Source organism: Colius striatus, chromosome 2 (assembly GCF_028858725.1).
Source record: "Colius striatus isolate bColStr4 chromosome 2, bColStr4.1.hap1, whole genome shotgun sequence".
Taxonomy (NCBI): Eukaryota; Metazoa; Chordata; class Aves; order Coliiformes; family Coliidae; genus Colius; species Colius striatus.
In genome coordinates, this window is record NC_084760.1 from 37,241,780 (window position 1) to 37,258,591 (window position 16,812).

At 35.0% G+C, this 16,812-nt stretch overlaps 1 protein-coding gene across 9 annotated transcripts in view; it reads right to left on the reverse strand.

The window, feature by feature from the left end:
- PUM2 (pumilio RNA binding family member 2) overlaps positions 1-16,812 on the reverse strand; it is a 70,457-nt gene that overhangs the window by 42,246 nt on the left and 11,399 nt on the right. For 7 of the 9 annotated variants that reach the window (XM_061989955.1, XM_061989951.1, XM_061989949.1 and 4 more), the window contains exons 2-3: positions 6,133-6,201; positions 281-386 (exon numbers count right to left, since the gene is read on the reverse strand). In XM_061989955.1, coding sequence (XP_061845939.1) covers positions 281-386; positions 6,133-6,183 — 157 coding nt within the window. In that variant the 5' untranslated portion in view covers positions 6,184-6,201. Of the gene's footprint in view, positions 1-280; positions 387-1,601; positions 1,703-6,132; positions 6,202-15,943; positions 16,083-16,812 lie in introns of those variants that run through there. The other 2 variants (XM_061989947.1, XM_061989952.1) reach the window with 2 other exon arrangements.

Sequence of the window (16,812 nt, forward strand, 5' to 3'; positions counted from 1 at the left end):
AAATGGAAAATAAAAACCTATTGTATTTTTTAAATACAACTTGTAATGGTTTTGCATTTCATTACAGATGGTAATATTAAATAAGAATAAAATAAAAATGAAAAATCTTAGTTTCAAAAGCATAACTGGCTCACAATCATCAGTGCAGTATACATTTTCACAATTAAGATTTAAGGAAAATCACATTTAATACACAATTAAAATAATATTTATTTTATCCTGAAATAACATTTTCCGTAAACAGCACTGACTTTTCAATACATATACATCAATCACTTACGAGGAGTTCCCCATGCAGTCTCTCTCCACTCATCACCAAGGAATATCCCTTTTTGTCCATCTTTTGCTGAATCATCAGGTTCCCAAAACTTTTTGGCAGGTAAAAGCTGTTCCAAAGGAGAAAATGGTTTTATTTTGAGTATGCTTATAAACAGGCAAAATCAGCAATACCATTAAGAGGGCAGGCATGTAATTCATTTTACATACGGGTCAGCTTTATATACAGAAACACATACTGCCAAGTAATATATGAACACTTAAAAGTTATGTTCTGTTACTGAAACTGATGCTGTATATAGGAATTGCTCAAATGACCCCAACAAGACTAAGATTCTTATATTATAAGGGAGACAGCTACAGAATATAGAAGCAGTTGTTAAAAGAGCTGCTCAAATGAATCCCTGTGTTAAACCAAGTCAGTCCTCTCGGAAACTTGTACTGACACTGCCTTCCTTCTGTGTTGGCTCAAAATCTTGGCCTTTCACTAGTACTGTCATGATAACCAGAAACAGCAGCAGTTAATTGTAAAGTTCTGTTGGCTTAGAAATGCATCATGTTCCAAATTCTAGAAAGCAAGTAACATACACAGTGGTAAGTCAGCTCTCCTTTAGACCACAGAGATCTGCCAGTTACACATCTGTGATGTTCAAATTTGAAGTTCCACATACCCAAGATATCATTTAGCGGTATGATTTTTTTTCATTACTGCTTCTAAAGTAGAAAGTTTCACACTAGATCAGTATCACTTCTGGTATACTGCCTTTGAGGACAAAATATTTGGTGTGATGTGACAGAAGCACCACACAAACAAGACCATCTCCAACATCAGCATTCTTTTCACTTTTTCTTCACCACTTCTATCTTTTCCTTCTTTTTCCATCAGTAGTGGTACAACTGCTAAACTCTGTACATCACATTTTCTCTTGAATGTGTAACTAAATCCCTGTATTCTTAGACTACATCTTACATAGTTTACATGGTGCATCAATGAAAACAACTTGCAAAGAAGAAAAGGAATAGCTCTGAAGATAGCATTGTAAACCATCAGATTTTGCGAAGTGTATCACTCTGTTTAAAATTCTACATTTTGTGAATTTAGAAAAAAAAAACGTAACTCAATGAAGCTCTGTTCACAAGAAACAGAAAAAAAGTATTTTGACTGAAATTCCTGAGTTTCTCACAAACTTATTAATACTGGAGGACCATAAACAGCCAAAGCTCAACAGAACTACAGGAGAGTATCATGCTTGTGAGAGTATTATACTATTACAACATGCCCTGAGACGCTTGTTTTGTCATGAACAGGTATTAATCAAACATACCTTGGAAGCACCAGGATACTAAGTTTCCTCCAAATGTAAGGGATTAAGTTTGCCAGAGGACAAAGAAGTAGATTTAGTAGAATCTTACAATTGTGGTCCAACTAAAAGTGAAAGGTTATAAATTTCTGATCAACCTATGCAATCTGATCTTCCTTTTAAACTTTATATTGTAACAAGTTTGCAACACTACTTATATTCCATGTTGAACAATAATGTTGTCCAGCTGACATGAAACCTACTGGAAGTACAAAAGTGGAAGTGTCACAATCTAACACAACCTTGGCAGAAATGAACAGATTAAGTTTGGATGTTATAAAATAAGCATTATCCTAAAGTATGCTTACTCTGAAATTAGAAAATTCTACCCAGGTGTTCAGATCACACAATGTTAATATGTAAATTTAGAGCAGAAGACACTGTAATACTAGTTTTGATTTCATAACTAATTCTCAGGATTTCTATCAGAGGAAAAACATCTGACCACTGGTAGAACACCATCATTCTTTAAGTTTTTTTTTTTTTTCCTGTTGCTGTTTGCTTTGATTTGTTGCTTATTGTGCTTGTTTTTTTAAATACTTACTCTCAAATTCCAAACAGATATATTCAACTGCTTGTGATCTTCATGTACTCTGGCATTCAAAGACTACAGAATATCTTTAACACAAAACATAATGCATCATCTATACACCAAGAGGTTAAATTTAAACTGTATTCCATTGAAGATCAAACAGATTTACAGACAAAACTTTGTAAAATTTCTACACCACAAAGAAGTCCCTCAAATACTTAAATAAATGAATTTTTAAATGTTTGCAATTTTGCACCTTGCTGAGGGCCAATGACTTAGATTATTTACTTATTTTTGACAGCTGATGGATGTGACATACACTATGCTCTCTTTAAAGGGATATTTTAGCTATTGGATTGCCATATAAGTGAGCAGCCCTGTCTCTAGCAGTCCATGCCCTTGCAGCCCTTTAATCCACAATGAAGCTTACTTCATTCTGGTACTCAAAAAAGTACTTTTCAGAAAAGCAAAACAACTGTGTTCCTCTTTAACAGAGAAGAAAAAAACCATACTTGATTAGCTCTACTGAAAAAGACTTCATCAAGTGTAAATCATTGCAAATTAATACAAGTAGATAAATTATCATGTTTTACCCTATGATAACATAAGTCTTGCTCACTATTTCATGCGTTGAATCAAACAAAAAAGAAACTTTACAAAAATAAATCCAATTTTTATCCAAAATAGTGGAAAAGATTGCTGTATTTCTTCCTAAGCTCTTACAACAAGTATGCTAAATCATCTTTTTCAGTATCAGCCTTGATCCCTGTTATGTCTCTACCAGATGAACAAAGCTCTTTTCTATCCATAGATAATAACCAATTATGCTCAAGCTGCCTCTTATCCAGCTCTCTGATAAGTAACTGCACAGTCTTGATTACTGGCTCTCGAAGTAAGGACTTCTTAATTTTTTTTTTTCCTTAAGATCAGAAGCTACTCCTACAGAGTCTTCCACAATTTCTCTGAAGTTTTTACCCCAGAAATTGATACATTGTCCCTAAAACAAAATTGGTGTGTGCCTTGATTTTTCATTCTATAAGAATAGCCGTTATCAAAGAGATTTAGCTTTATATTCTGTTTGGCAATTAATTTTATATATGACTGTATTAAGTCAACTAAAGGTCCTGAAGCCCACTATGCTAGCCCTGAAACAGCAAACAGATGCCTGGAGAAGAGAAATAGCACCACGTGTCAGTGTTTCTTTGGAATATCATTATGACCTTAAGGGTCATAATAGCTTTTGGGAGCCGGAGCCAGAAGCATCATCTATGTTTAACCAGATAAAATTTTAGCAGACGTTTAGGGAAAGATACCTGCAGTACAGCAGATCTCTTGGTAATAAAACTTTAGACTGTTTCTTTACAGAATAAATTATTAAACAATTCCAAGACAGATCAAGTAAACTGTCTATCTGGCACATGTTCCACTCTCCTATTCCCGATACTGATTGGTAGCAGGCTCCATCTGAATGCAACTCAGATGGATAACTTAACAGAAGGATTTCCAGTACTCATTAGCTCCAAAATGTGTTATGGTGCAAAGAAAACAGATTTCATACTCTATTCCTTTACATTAGCACATGGAAAAGATACTTTCTTGAGGATTCACAGACAGTCAGGAGTTTAGCAATGATGTGAAAAGAAAACCTTAACAGCCTAACCTCAAATATTGATTCCTGGTCAGGGAAATAAAAAGACCAAGAAGGATTAGAATTATGAACAAGAAATTTATTTCAGTTCAGAGAAAAATCTATCCAGATGGAGAAAATGAGAAAGAGAACAACTTCATAATACCTAGAAGCAGATCACTTCACATGACTTCCCTTTCAACTCCTTTCAAAACAGACAGAGGGCAGTGTGTAAGAATACACAACTATCACTTCTAGCTTACAAGTGTATTTAAAAGGATATTTCCATTAATATTTCAAAAGATTATAATAAAAAAAAGTTAAAACAGCTATGGAATCTATTCCAGAACTGCTTTATTGTTGTGTAATATATTAATAAAATTACTAAGCCAAGTCAGAGACATAAACTTATATTAACCTCCAGATACCCAAAAGACACCACTGAAATAAAAGACATAATAACCTAATAAGTGCAGGGTGACACTATATTACCATAACAGGACTCTGTTTTTTTGTGGCTTTTATTGTTATACCTTTGTTTTAAAAAAAAAACCAAAAAAAACAACAAAAAAAACCCCACCAAAATCATAATCATGCAGAAATATCTCCTTTTGTCAGAGATAACCTAACACAAAGATCTGCTTGAGTAGGCATATGGACCTCTAATTCCTAGGCATTTACATCATCCTTCCCTTTCACCATTTTTGGTATTTCAGAGTACTTTGTTCTTTTACTACAAACAGCAATATGAACTTTACCTCTTCACTCTATCACACTGTATTATCATGGGTGCTTTACTAATATCTTTCAGAACTAACTCCTTTCAAAAGGAGTTTCAAGAGCAGGGGCTGGTGGAGTGGGAAACAAAAAATTCCAGTGATGCTGCTTGTCTTTCTAATGAACAGGACCTCATGTATTCACTATTTCAAATGGGAGACCATAGAATCATAGAAAGGTAGGGGTTGGAAGGGACCTTTAGAGAACACCTAGTCCAGTGTCTCTGAAGAAGCAGGTCCACTTAGATCAGGTCACACAGGAAGACCCCCAAGGAAGGAGACTCCACACCCTCCCTGGGCAGCCTGTGCCACTGCTCCATCACCCTCACAGTGAAATAATTTTTTCGTATGTTTAAATGGAACTTCATCCCACTACTCCTTGTCCTGTTGCTAGATACAACAGAAAAAACAGATGTCCCAACCTCCTGACATCCATCATTTATATACTTATAAATATTAATGAGATTCCACCTCAGTCTCCTCCAGACTAAACAGCCCCAGTTACTGCAGTCTTTCCTCATAAGGAAGATGCTCCAGTCCCCTGATCATCTTGGTGGCCCTGTGCTTGACTCTCTCCATAAGTTTCCTGTCTCTCTTGAGCTGGGGAGCCCAGAAGTGGATACACTACTCCAGATGAGGCCTCATCAGGGTAGAGGGGGGAGTCATGTGTCAGGCCAGAAATGTTCAACAACATGGCATTTCTTTTTCATCAATAAGTTACGCCTACTGTACAGGTCACACTCCTATCATCATTTTAAGAAAGTTAAAGAAAATATTGTCACCGTTTCAACCATCAAGTGAATTTGGTAAATATCCAGCAAGAGAAAAGGATCAGTACTTGAAATCTAAGTTCAATGTGAATTTACTTCATTACCACATCCTGTCAGGGCATGTAACCCTAATGAATGTTGATTACTTTCCAAACAATTCAGGGAACTGTTTTTGAAGAAGCCAAGTCATCCTCCATGATCTTAATCCTGTCACCCCCACATTACAAGGCTTTAAAAGATCCCAAACAAATCAAGACAAGTCAGAAAAAGTGTCCCTCTTCCCTCTAGATAAAGTATACAATAGTGCTCTTCACCCTGGTTAAACACTTCTTTTTAAGGAGTAAATACCAGTTAAAAACAGTAAATTACCACACTGTTCCCCTAAGGTATGCCACTTGCTCCTTTTGTGGAGATAAACTTTTCAGATCAGAGTCTCCTTGGCTTCTCAAATGAAGTAAGCAATTTTTTCACTAGTTTAGACACAGTGATACTGAAAACATGCTTCAATTCATAGAACTGTACAAACTTTCAAACAAATTATCCTGTCACTTCCCCAAGAGTACCATCTATTTAATGAGTGACACAGTAACATAGTAGATTCAGACAAAAATGACCCCAGTGATCTTGCAAAGTACTGTTTATCTTCACCTTAGAACAGAAATCTTTCGTTGCCTGAAAAAAGTAATTTGTTTTAAGTAAAGATCTTTGCTTCATGTGTATTATTTAAGATGTCTTATATTGTATCAAAACTTCCAAACCACCAATTGGATTTTGAGCCCTCAATAATTACCTCTCCCATTCCCCGAGATTCTAGGGCAAGAGCTTGAAACTCATGATTCATCTCATCCACAGATCGAACCTGTAGCAGGGAAAACAGAAGAGCAATCTATTAATCAACTGTATTTTCAAAAGTTGAGTTTGTAATACTCCTCACGATTTTTGACAGTTTAAAGCACACACAAAATTTGCTACTCCCTCTAGGCTGAACATGAGTAAATAGACACAGTGACCAACGTGACGAACCATGCTAATAAATTGCATGTGAGAAATTCTGAGGGACCTAAAAATTTTAATCTTCATATATCCGCATGGGTATCACTCACTATGGAAATAATGAACAATATTACAATTACAAATGCAAAAAAGTGAAATAAATGATTTGGACATACAACATCCTTTGGAAAGGAGGTGAGCCATTGCCCTGATACTGAGTAAGCTTGTCAGCAAACAAAGACAAACAAAAAAGCTACTAGCAATGCATTGCTTTTAAAATCTAGTTACCATTGCATTATCACAATTTCTAATGCTTTCTTCCAGGAAATAGCACTCCTCCTTCTCTGCATGATGTCTTTTTTCATTTAATGTAATTACAAAAGGTATATTACTAAGGTCAGAATTGCTGCTTCAACAAACCACCTCTTTTTTCATGGCATGCAGACACAATGCACTGGTTGCATTCTTTCCTGAGAAAATGGTTTCCACAAGGAATTTTCAAAATCATAACAAGTTTAGAAAAACAAATAAAAAAAAGGAAATTCAGAGTTGTTTCTCCCCTTTCCTTCAACACTGAGATGCAGCAGCATAAAATGGCAAACTTATTCAAGTTCAAAGTAAAATTAAAGTTTCCCTCCCAATACCAGTCTCTCCTGAGAGTTTATTTTCATCTGGTAAACCCATCTGTTTACATTACAAATGAATCGAAATGGAGCTATTCCATACAGCTGATAACCAAATCACTTTTCAAAAACATACTCAAATAATAGGAAAAGAAACAAATTTTTGCTTCTAATATTCTGGCACAAACAACTTTTCCAATTCTTTTTTAGTGCTGAAAAACTAATTACCTGTCCAGATATACTCTGCTCTCAACATTCTACTCTCAAAATATTGTTATTGCCCTGTAACCACTATAAGCCATTAACTTCTGAGGTTGTGTGTCTCTGTACTTTTGAGGAAGAAATTTCACAACTCAAAGAAATATTCCCTCAGAAAGAACCGTATTTTAGTTAAGATGGATTGTGAAACCAATTCCCAGCAATTCCACAGTTTCACAGTGAATTATGGAGGTAGTGGTGTGTGGGTAAAAAAAACCAAAAAACAAATAGAAAGCAGATTACATGTATAGTTAAAAATTTGAAGGTGGTTTTTAAAATAAATTAAAAATTATTTTGAATTTATGTGAAAGAAGCTCTTTTTTTGTTAGCTCTGAGAGATAATCAAATCTTTGTGCATGCACGTGGAAAAATTAACTGTAGAAGGGAAATTAAAAAAATAATCAGAAATTCCAACTGAAGACTTCTGAATTTGGATACAGTTTCTTAAATCAGAATTTTTTTCTACAGATGGTTGAGAGAGTTGATTATGTTACCATAAGCCACCCCCTGTGCTGAAGACCTGAACTTAATTTCAATTACAATCAAATCCCAATCAGATATTTATCTTAAAAGATGGTTTTGGTCTAATAATATCTCTAAACAAAATCTGTAGCTAATATTTGCCAAATTATATTTACCATAAACATTATCCAAGTCACTAGTAAGTAAAATAATAAAACAAAAAAATTTAAAAAAAATCAACCAAGCTTAAAAGAGATTCTAAGTTTTTTGCTTGTGAGTTTTGAAGTGGGATTTTTTTGTTTTTCTTTGTGTGGTTGATTTGTTTTGGGGTGGGGTGTTTTTCGTTTCTTGGGGTCTTTTTTTGCTGGTGATGGTTTTATTAGGGCTTTTTTTGTGCTTCAAGACCTAATGACAAATGCTTATTTTTCACAATACAATGAGTTCAAAAACAGGACCACAAACACCTTCATCCTTTACAGAAAAGAGAATCCAAGAATCAGAGCACATTTAATGCCTTTCCTTCAACCCAATGCACTTCACAGTCAGCTCTAAGACACTCAAGTTTTCTGAAATTAAATGAGATTTAGCACTCCAAACATTGGTTTTGCTCACCGGCCCATGTGTCAGAAACATGATATTTAACTTTTTGTTATCTATTGCTATCAGCAGTAAAAGAAAAAATACAGTCCTTTTATTGTAGCAAAGGTCTCAATTTCTCTTTCCATTAAAAACAGCAGCCCACAAAATCCTGTCTCATATCATGAATACATGTTTCACAGCTCAATTTACCATTTGGAGAAAATACAAGCAGCACTAATATTTTCAGAAAATCTGCCTTCTTCAATGCTAGGCCTATCACTACAATAACAGAGGAAAACATCCAGAACAATGACAATCTAGATCTACTTCAGACAAAGACATGCCTTTTTGGTTACAATCATCTGTATCACCAGGAAGTTTAACTTCTCTTACTCAATGCCAACTTTCACCTAATTAATTTGTTCTTGAAATAAATACATTTTATATATTCTATATTTACCTCAAATTCAGAACATTCCAAAAAGAATTTATCTACTTTACTTCCTTTTGTCTGGCATATTTCATAAATCAGGAAAGAGGCCTATGAAACCTGCTCAACACTTAAAACTTCTTCCTGGTTTTGGTCAATTATTTTTTTTTTTTGGTTTGGTTTTGTTTTATGATTTTTGTTTGGTTAGGTTTTGGAGGGTTTTTTCTTCCCCTTTCCTCATAATCACTCTGAAGACTCCTTTCTCCATTTACCATCTACCTGCTTTGGAGATTATTTGCTCAGTAGTTCCACTCTTCTGATACACACCTGATCATTACACAGGGCCCCCAAATTATGCATGAATGGATACTACACACCACCAAAGAAGCCTTCAGATATAACAATTCCTAACACGCTACTGTTAAATAGACAGAATGGTTTAAGCATATCCATAAACTTTCCCTTTTTGACATATTGATAAAATCTGATCTTTTTGTTCTTCCACAGAAACTGGATACAATCTACCAGCATGTATTAGTCCATTAATCCAAAGAATCAGGAATGAGATTTTAACATACAGTAAAACCAAAATTACATTTTTCTAGTTGTCTGTCTTCCACAAGTTTACTCTTTCTTTCCCTCTGAAATTCAGAAAATTTATTTTAAATCTAGAGTCTGACACAAAAAATCCTTCTTTTACTCCATCAAAACTCCCCAAGAATAGTTATTTCTTTCTGCATTGCACTATTACCTCACACCATGCCCACACGACAGCCCTCAATACTGAATGGTGCAACGTTCAACCAATAGATTGTGTTCATAACAGAGCTGAACACATCTAGCCAGCTACCTATGAATGGGACAGTCCTTTGATCCTTCCCCCAACAGTTTTTACCACTTGCTTTGCAATCATCAAGTAAAATGTTTGATTCAGAAATCTTTTCCTTCTTTTCCTGTGCATGAGAATTTCGCCAGATCAGAAACATGGAATCACTTGGGTTGGAAGGGATCTGAAAGTTCATCTAGGTCCAATCCCCCTGCCACAGGCAAGGACACCTTCTATTTGGCTAAAAAAAAAAAATTAAAAAAAAATGCAGTGGTGAGACTACTACATTTTACACGGGAAAGGCAACAAGGAGAAACTGGTCTGCAGCAAAGCAGAATAGGAAAGAAGATAAACCACTAACATGAAACCATATCCTGACGTAACACAGGACAGAATTCAGGAGGCAGACTAGATAGTCATCTAGAATGACTGCTTCAAGTAATATCCATTTCTGGAATCCAGGCAGCTAGATCCAGATCTACAGAGAAATACTCTCCCCTATAGCCCTGGATCCTGACAGAAATAAGCTTCTAACAATTTTCTTGCAAAAGTAAAGATTATCCCCTTCTTTGAAGGAGAAAAATAACATTAAACCGTAGATAAAAAAAAAATAGAAGACTGCTTCATTTTATAAATACAAAGTGGTTAAGCCAACTAACCAGAAAGTAGTAGAGCCACTTTTCCTGCATGAAGAAATGCCAAATCTCAGCCCGCCCTTCCCAGATGAATACTCAACCACTCTGACAAAGAAAAGAACACATTTTGAAGTTAAAGTTATGCTATTAGGCCATAAATTCAACACAAACCACTTGGCAATTAGGGTCCTGTGACTGTAAAGAAAAGGAAGCTTCTATTCGCATTGCAAATGCCTAAACCTTGTTTTTTGCTGAATGCATTAATGCAAAATACCTTTTTATTAGTTTTCTACAGGGGTGTCTCTCCTGCAACATTTAACTTTTTATGTATGACACATGTTTATGGCAGAGACCTACACCTATTAGCAAGTTTAGAACTAATTAAAGAACAGCAACATGGCTATATTTTAAAACACAATATGTAGTTAAACATTGTCTTGTAAAGCCATACCTCACACTTGACTACATATATAAAAAGCTTATTTAACATTTCAGATGAGTAGCCAGCAGAAATAAAGTAGTAAAGTATTAAATAAAAATATTTTAATGCAAATTAAAATTTTATACAAAAATCTAATAGATATTTACAACAAAAGACAACAAGGAAAAACTATACAAGTCTAATTTTCAAGTCCTTCTACCTCTAAAATAAAATATTGCAGTTCCAAGCCCTATGCAGAGACTTTTCCTCTATTTTGCCAAATTACCTAAAATTTCCTTGTTTTCTTTTAGAAGACAGTACATGCAGTTAAAAAAAAAAAAGTTGCTCAGTAGTTAAACAGGCAACTACTACAGTCCCAAAACTCTGTTTGTACAAGTTACAAAACGCTAAATTATTTTGTGTAACTTCTTAGGACAACAAGGCATTTCTCTGATTAAAGTTGCCTTTTGCTAGATGCATATTTCCCTCTTTGAGGCATCAAGGAATCAAAGGCTCGCTTTCTGCCAAACTGGTTAATACACGATGCTGGTCCTGAGTAATTCCAAAGCCTACAAGTGCGTTGTGTTGTGAAAAGAAGTAATATCCTTTGAGCAAGCAGTATATGTCACAGTAATGCATCTCCTTAAGCAGTGTGAACAAACAAGAGATGTTAGGCATTTCTGACAAGACACTTAAGCAATCAGTATTAAGATCTAACACACAAGTGCATCATTAAACTCACAGCTTAGCATCTTCCCCCAATAAGTATGAAAATTTTCATTGCACTAAAATACAATGTTCTAAAACCAACTCAAATGGTGGTTTGTGGTTGTTTTTGCAGGGAAAGGAATAATACTTCAATCCCTGTATTTTAGGCTTCTTAACTCCTGAGCTATACTTTTGCACTGTATGACCCTTAATACATTCAAACAATCTAACAAAATCAAATTTGTCAGATTAGTTGGCCTGCCTCAACAACCACTCCGGATCTTAATGTTACTGTATTTCCTTTCAAACTTTTTCTCACAAGATTAAGAAGCAATCTTACCAGTGCTGAGTGCATCAACAATGAAAAAAATTAAACTAGGAGACCTCAAGGTAGGGTTTCTGAAGCATGGAGCACAACAATGGAAAAAAAAAAAAAAGGCATGCACACAGGAGAAAGGACTTTCCTAGGTTTTCAGTAACGCATCATATATATAAGCATATCAAAATGATGCTGGATAGCATCTCACAAGTTGCAGCCAAGTTTGGAAATTACAAAATCTACTTGCAATAGACTGTACAGAACAAACATAACAGGACACCACCTCCCATGAAGAAAAGCAGAGGAAAACAGAAGACATCTTGCCACCTGTTTCTGCTGATGAAGCACACAATGGCTCATTGGCCCAACAAGATTCAGAAACCTTGTGTTCTGAGCTTGGCTACAGCATGAAACATGCTCTAAGAAACAGGTAGTTGCACTTGTTGCCCCCAAACATGAACTCTTCCATCATGTAGGAAGCTTATCTCTCCCTTGTACATGCTTTTATGCCTGTCTTTCCACACAGTAAGTTCAAGCTTTACCCTAAGAGAGGCAGTACTGGTAGCGTAAGTTTTTCTAAACTACTGTCAGGTGTCCTCAAGATCAGAGTTTTAATCCCTGCAGTCAAATACTGGCAGAATTACCATCCTCACATACATTAATAATAATGTGTCTGTACTGAAACCGGATTTTATAACTATTTATGACAGTTTAACCATTTCCTCCATTTGAAAAGCTAAAGTGATATATGCCAACCTAAGTAGGGCATACAGTTTATACTAAATAACTTAGCAGGTTTCTCAAAGTCTTTTAATCATGTTAAGAAATTATCCACTCAAGAGTTTCTAAGAAATGTACTGAACAGGAAGTCAGGGTGACAGATGTCGCAGACATTTGTAAAATAAAAGTCTAGAAAACAGACACTTGATTAAAAGTTTACATACAATTTTAAGAAAAAGAAGAAAAACCCCATATCAGTCAAATGAGTTTTTGTAAACAGGAAATCCTTTAAAAACAATTAAAACAATGATTTAAATAGTATTTATCCATTCATTTTTTAGCTTAATAGTTAAATGGGCTACAAGAAAAGGTAATTCTTCAAAAAAAGGGGGCTCATTCATTCTTTAATTCTTTACTACAATCAAACTGAAGAACTCTCTTTCATAAAAGAAAATGCACAGGTTTAATCTGCATTGTAAAACAGTCATAAGATTACATCTAAATGTAATCTTATCTAGTTTGGCAAGACTGTTAAATTTTTCCTCTACTGTACTCTCAGATATGTGTTTATTTTTCTGCATCTCTCACTTCAATGTTCCTGCATAAATACACCACAAACAAAAAAGGAAGACATCAAATATATTCAGAAGTTGGAAAACAAAGTTGTGAAATTAAATTTGAATTGCAGCTCCTGTCTAAACATGCTTATTATTGAATTAGTGTTGATTAGTTAATATATGTACATGACAAACTTCTTTCTTTCGAATTTAAAAAACACTACACTTTTCCTGTTAAGCCAGTCAGTTAACACTACCTTTCTATAACGGAGTAACAAGTGCTACCAGTGATGTAACAGAAGTTTAGAGGAACTGAGAAGCTTCTAACCATTATTGCTCCATTCTACACTGAAAGGCTTTGTCAATCAGTAGTAACACTGCACAACTACTTCTAGAAGGAAGTGTGACATTTATTTGCTGCACTACTGTTTGCAGACATCAGCCTTAGTTACTTTATCATTAGCCCCTTAATAAGTTAAAAAACATAACAAAAAAAGAGTGCTCTGTAGACAATATGCTACAAAAACTCCAAACTGAAAACATCACCTCTTCTGAAGATGAAAATTCTATAAACTCAAAATTTATCTACACACAGGCAGGAACTACGGACAATTTATCTCAATACGTAATGTAATGAAACATATAACTTTCAGACTGATAGTCAACAAACTGTTCTTAAATGTGTTAATAATCAGAAATTAGAATGTACAGGCCTAGAATCCAGTAAAAATTTTCATCAATTAACTTTCTACATTGCAATAAAGACTTTGTTTTGCTGATGTTTTCTTTATCTAAATTATTTGCAATTTTCTATATGCTACCATCTCACCTTGTTCCACTCAAAAAGTAATAATTGAGTTTTGAACTTCTGTCTCAAAAATTATGTATTTTTAATAGCACTTTAAAAGGAATTTTAAGGGAAAAAAGGGACTCTAAGGGAACCTATGGAAAAATCATCAATTTATGATGTCATTCATAGCAAGGAAAAGATTTTGTACGTACATCCCCCTGCCTTACAGGTGGGGCTGAGGAAATTACAAAAGTCACTCTGACAGAATTTCCAGGAAACAGTTTTATTTTGTGTTCTTGTAGCACTGATCAGAAAAGTTCCCCTCACTGCCAGCACTTCTGGATATGTGACAATCCCCTTCTTCAGAACATTTACTTTCATTTTCTTTACTCCTGAATATGGCAGATGTGTTTACCACAACAGTCATTTTTTAAGGATACAACACTAGATGCAAAAATTGAAGTAATTCTCCTGCCCAGAAGTTTCTAACATTGCCACTTCTCCCTCGAAGTCCAGCACCCTTTCAATAAGCTCTATTGGCTTTTTTCTCCTCCAGCAGGCAAGAGGAAAACAAGGAACACCAACACAGTCTGATTTTCTCTAAGTAGGTGCCAAAATTAGAGTTGAAGAAATGGAACTACCTACTCTTTAGGCAATGAATTGAATCGTAGGTATTACAAAAAAGAAGTTAAGAATTTTTAGACTTCTCACTCCACTATAACTCGTTGTTCTAAAGAAAGCTGCTGCTGAAACACACAACTTCTTACCATCACGAGCATAAAATGGCAGTGAAAAACCTCAAAGTTTCAAATATATGCCAATCTGCTTCCAAATCCTGTGAGCCTTTAAATTCTGCATAACCTCAAGGACAGAGAATACTAAGGCACGTTTCTTTTAAGGTATTTTAGAAGAATTACTGTAGAGAACCATACGTGTTTTCTACTTTATCTATCTGCAGCAGGGGAATGGATACTTAAAGAAATTGCTGTTATCAATTTTTTCAGCTGTTTTCTAAGGATATTCTCGTTGGACAATACGTCTATTTAAACTAACCATGGACTTCTGCAATTGTCTAAACCCTAAAAAACAACCAACTGTAGAAAAAATTAAAGGGACTACTTCTAATTCAATAAGCCTCATTTCTAATTCAGTTAAGAGTGGCAGCTTAGCCTTGGACATTAATATCTCATTAAATGTTGGCCAGCATAGTCCTTCAAAGGAAGCTAAAAAAAAAAATCTAAAATAATACCAAAGACTTTATACTGATGACAATTAAGCTACTGGAAATAAAGTAGGCTATTTACAAGGCAAATCGATGTAATAAATGCTTTGTAACAAAAATCATTTCCGAGATTGGCATTAAGACATCTGTGTTATGGTGGATTTAAAGCAGAATTTTAAAACCTTTCCACTTGAACAAAAAATTTAAGAACAATTTAATGTAAACCAGCTACTGGCACATATACAACAGAACTCAGGGTACGCAGAAGCAGTAACTGCAGACAACCTCCCCCTATATTTGCATTACCATCTAACAAAATACAAGGAGGTGATCTCACAAGCAGAATTTTGGATTAGATGTCTGAACTCCAGGTTATTAATTCTCATCCAAAACAAACTATTCCCTCAAATAACTCACCTGACTATGTGCTGTCCCACTGCTCCCTTTGCATATCTACCTATCACTTCACCTTGCTCCCTGTGAGTTCCAACTTCCACCACTTTCACTAAAGAAAAAAGCTTTCATTTAACTCTTCCCATACCTTCACAAAGATACATGTGGGCCCTCATCATCCTGACTTTAATGTAAACTGTAACAAACCAAGGTAGTTCAGAAAACTAAATGTAGCTCCTCCATGTAATAAAGCAGTGTCATACATTTTCATAAGCCTCAGTTTAAATCACATTAAATAAAACAAAGTACATTCTAAATCTCCAGGTAATAACTTAGATTAAGCAAAATAAATAACACTAGGCCAAATTTAATTTTTATTTTGCTGACATTTTGAATAATGAAAGCAAGAAAATATGAAGAGATACCCTGCAAATGCAAAATGCCTGAACAAGTATATGCAGCCATTTTTTCCCGAGCTTAATGGCTCCCACCAGCTTATACTGGATGTCTATGCCTAGAATGCCTAAAACAAGTTTTAGCTTTAGGACAAAACCCCACAACCATATAATAATCACGTTTCAAATTATTATTGGAATGCATATTTGGAATTCATAATTCCACTTAGATCCAGAAGCGTATAGGAATAAAGTGCAAAGAAACCTCACCTGGCTCTGCAAGTAGCTGGTTTAAGTCTCTGGTTCCCATTATGTCAGGCTCCAAAGTGCACAAACAGGCATTGGCTGCTTCCAGTCCACATTACCCCCAGCAGCAATGCTACCATTTTGGTACCAGCAAGAATTCCTTGAGGACTTGACTTGATTCCCCATAGATCTACTGCTGCACAAGTATACAGGATAATTTATAAGTAAATCAAAGATAATGCACAGTTGACCCTACACTATTTGTTTTGCTGTAGTATCAAATCAGACTCTCCCTATGTGAATTATTAAATAAAAACTAAAATACTTTTCTTCCAAAAGCTCCTAGCCTAAGCACAAAGACTGATATAATGAGAAATTGAAATGGTAAAATAAGAATAAAGTAGTTGTTCACACTGAGACACTCAATGCACAAGTGCTAGGTATTTGGAAACATCAAGGCAGATGAAAACATAAAAGACTAACTCAAGGAGTATGTCAGGAAGCACAAAAAAGATGAAGAAAGCACAAGCATGCTTGTGAACATACTTAAGAAAGAGACAACTAACACTAGGGTAGCAGTTCACACCTTGATAGTATACTAGACAATATGCAGTAGGTGGGAATCGATCAAATATTCTCATGAGCTAAAACTATCATCTGCAGATGGAAATGTAAGTGAAAAGATGAGAAACTATGCAGATGCACCAAACCAGAAAATGACTGGAAGATGAGATTGAGGGATAGTCTCTAAAAAACAGAAATCATAAGGAATAAACATGTTTGCACAATCAGGTGACTGAAATTACTCTCCTTGCTCTGACAATAGTTAACTTTAAGATGTCTATTCCATGCACTACAGGCTTAAAACTACTTAAAATACAAATCAAGTATTT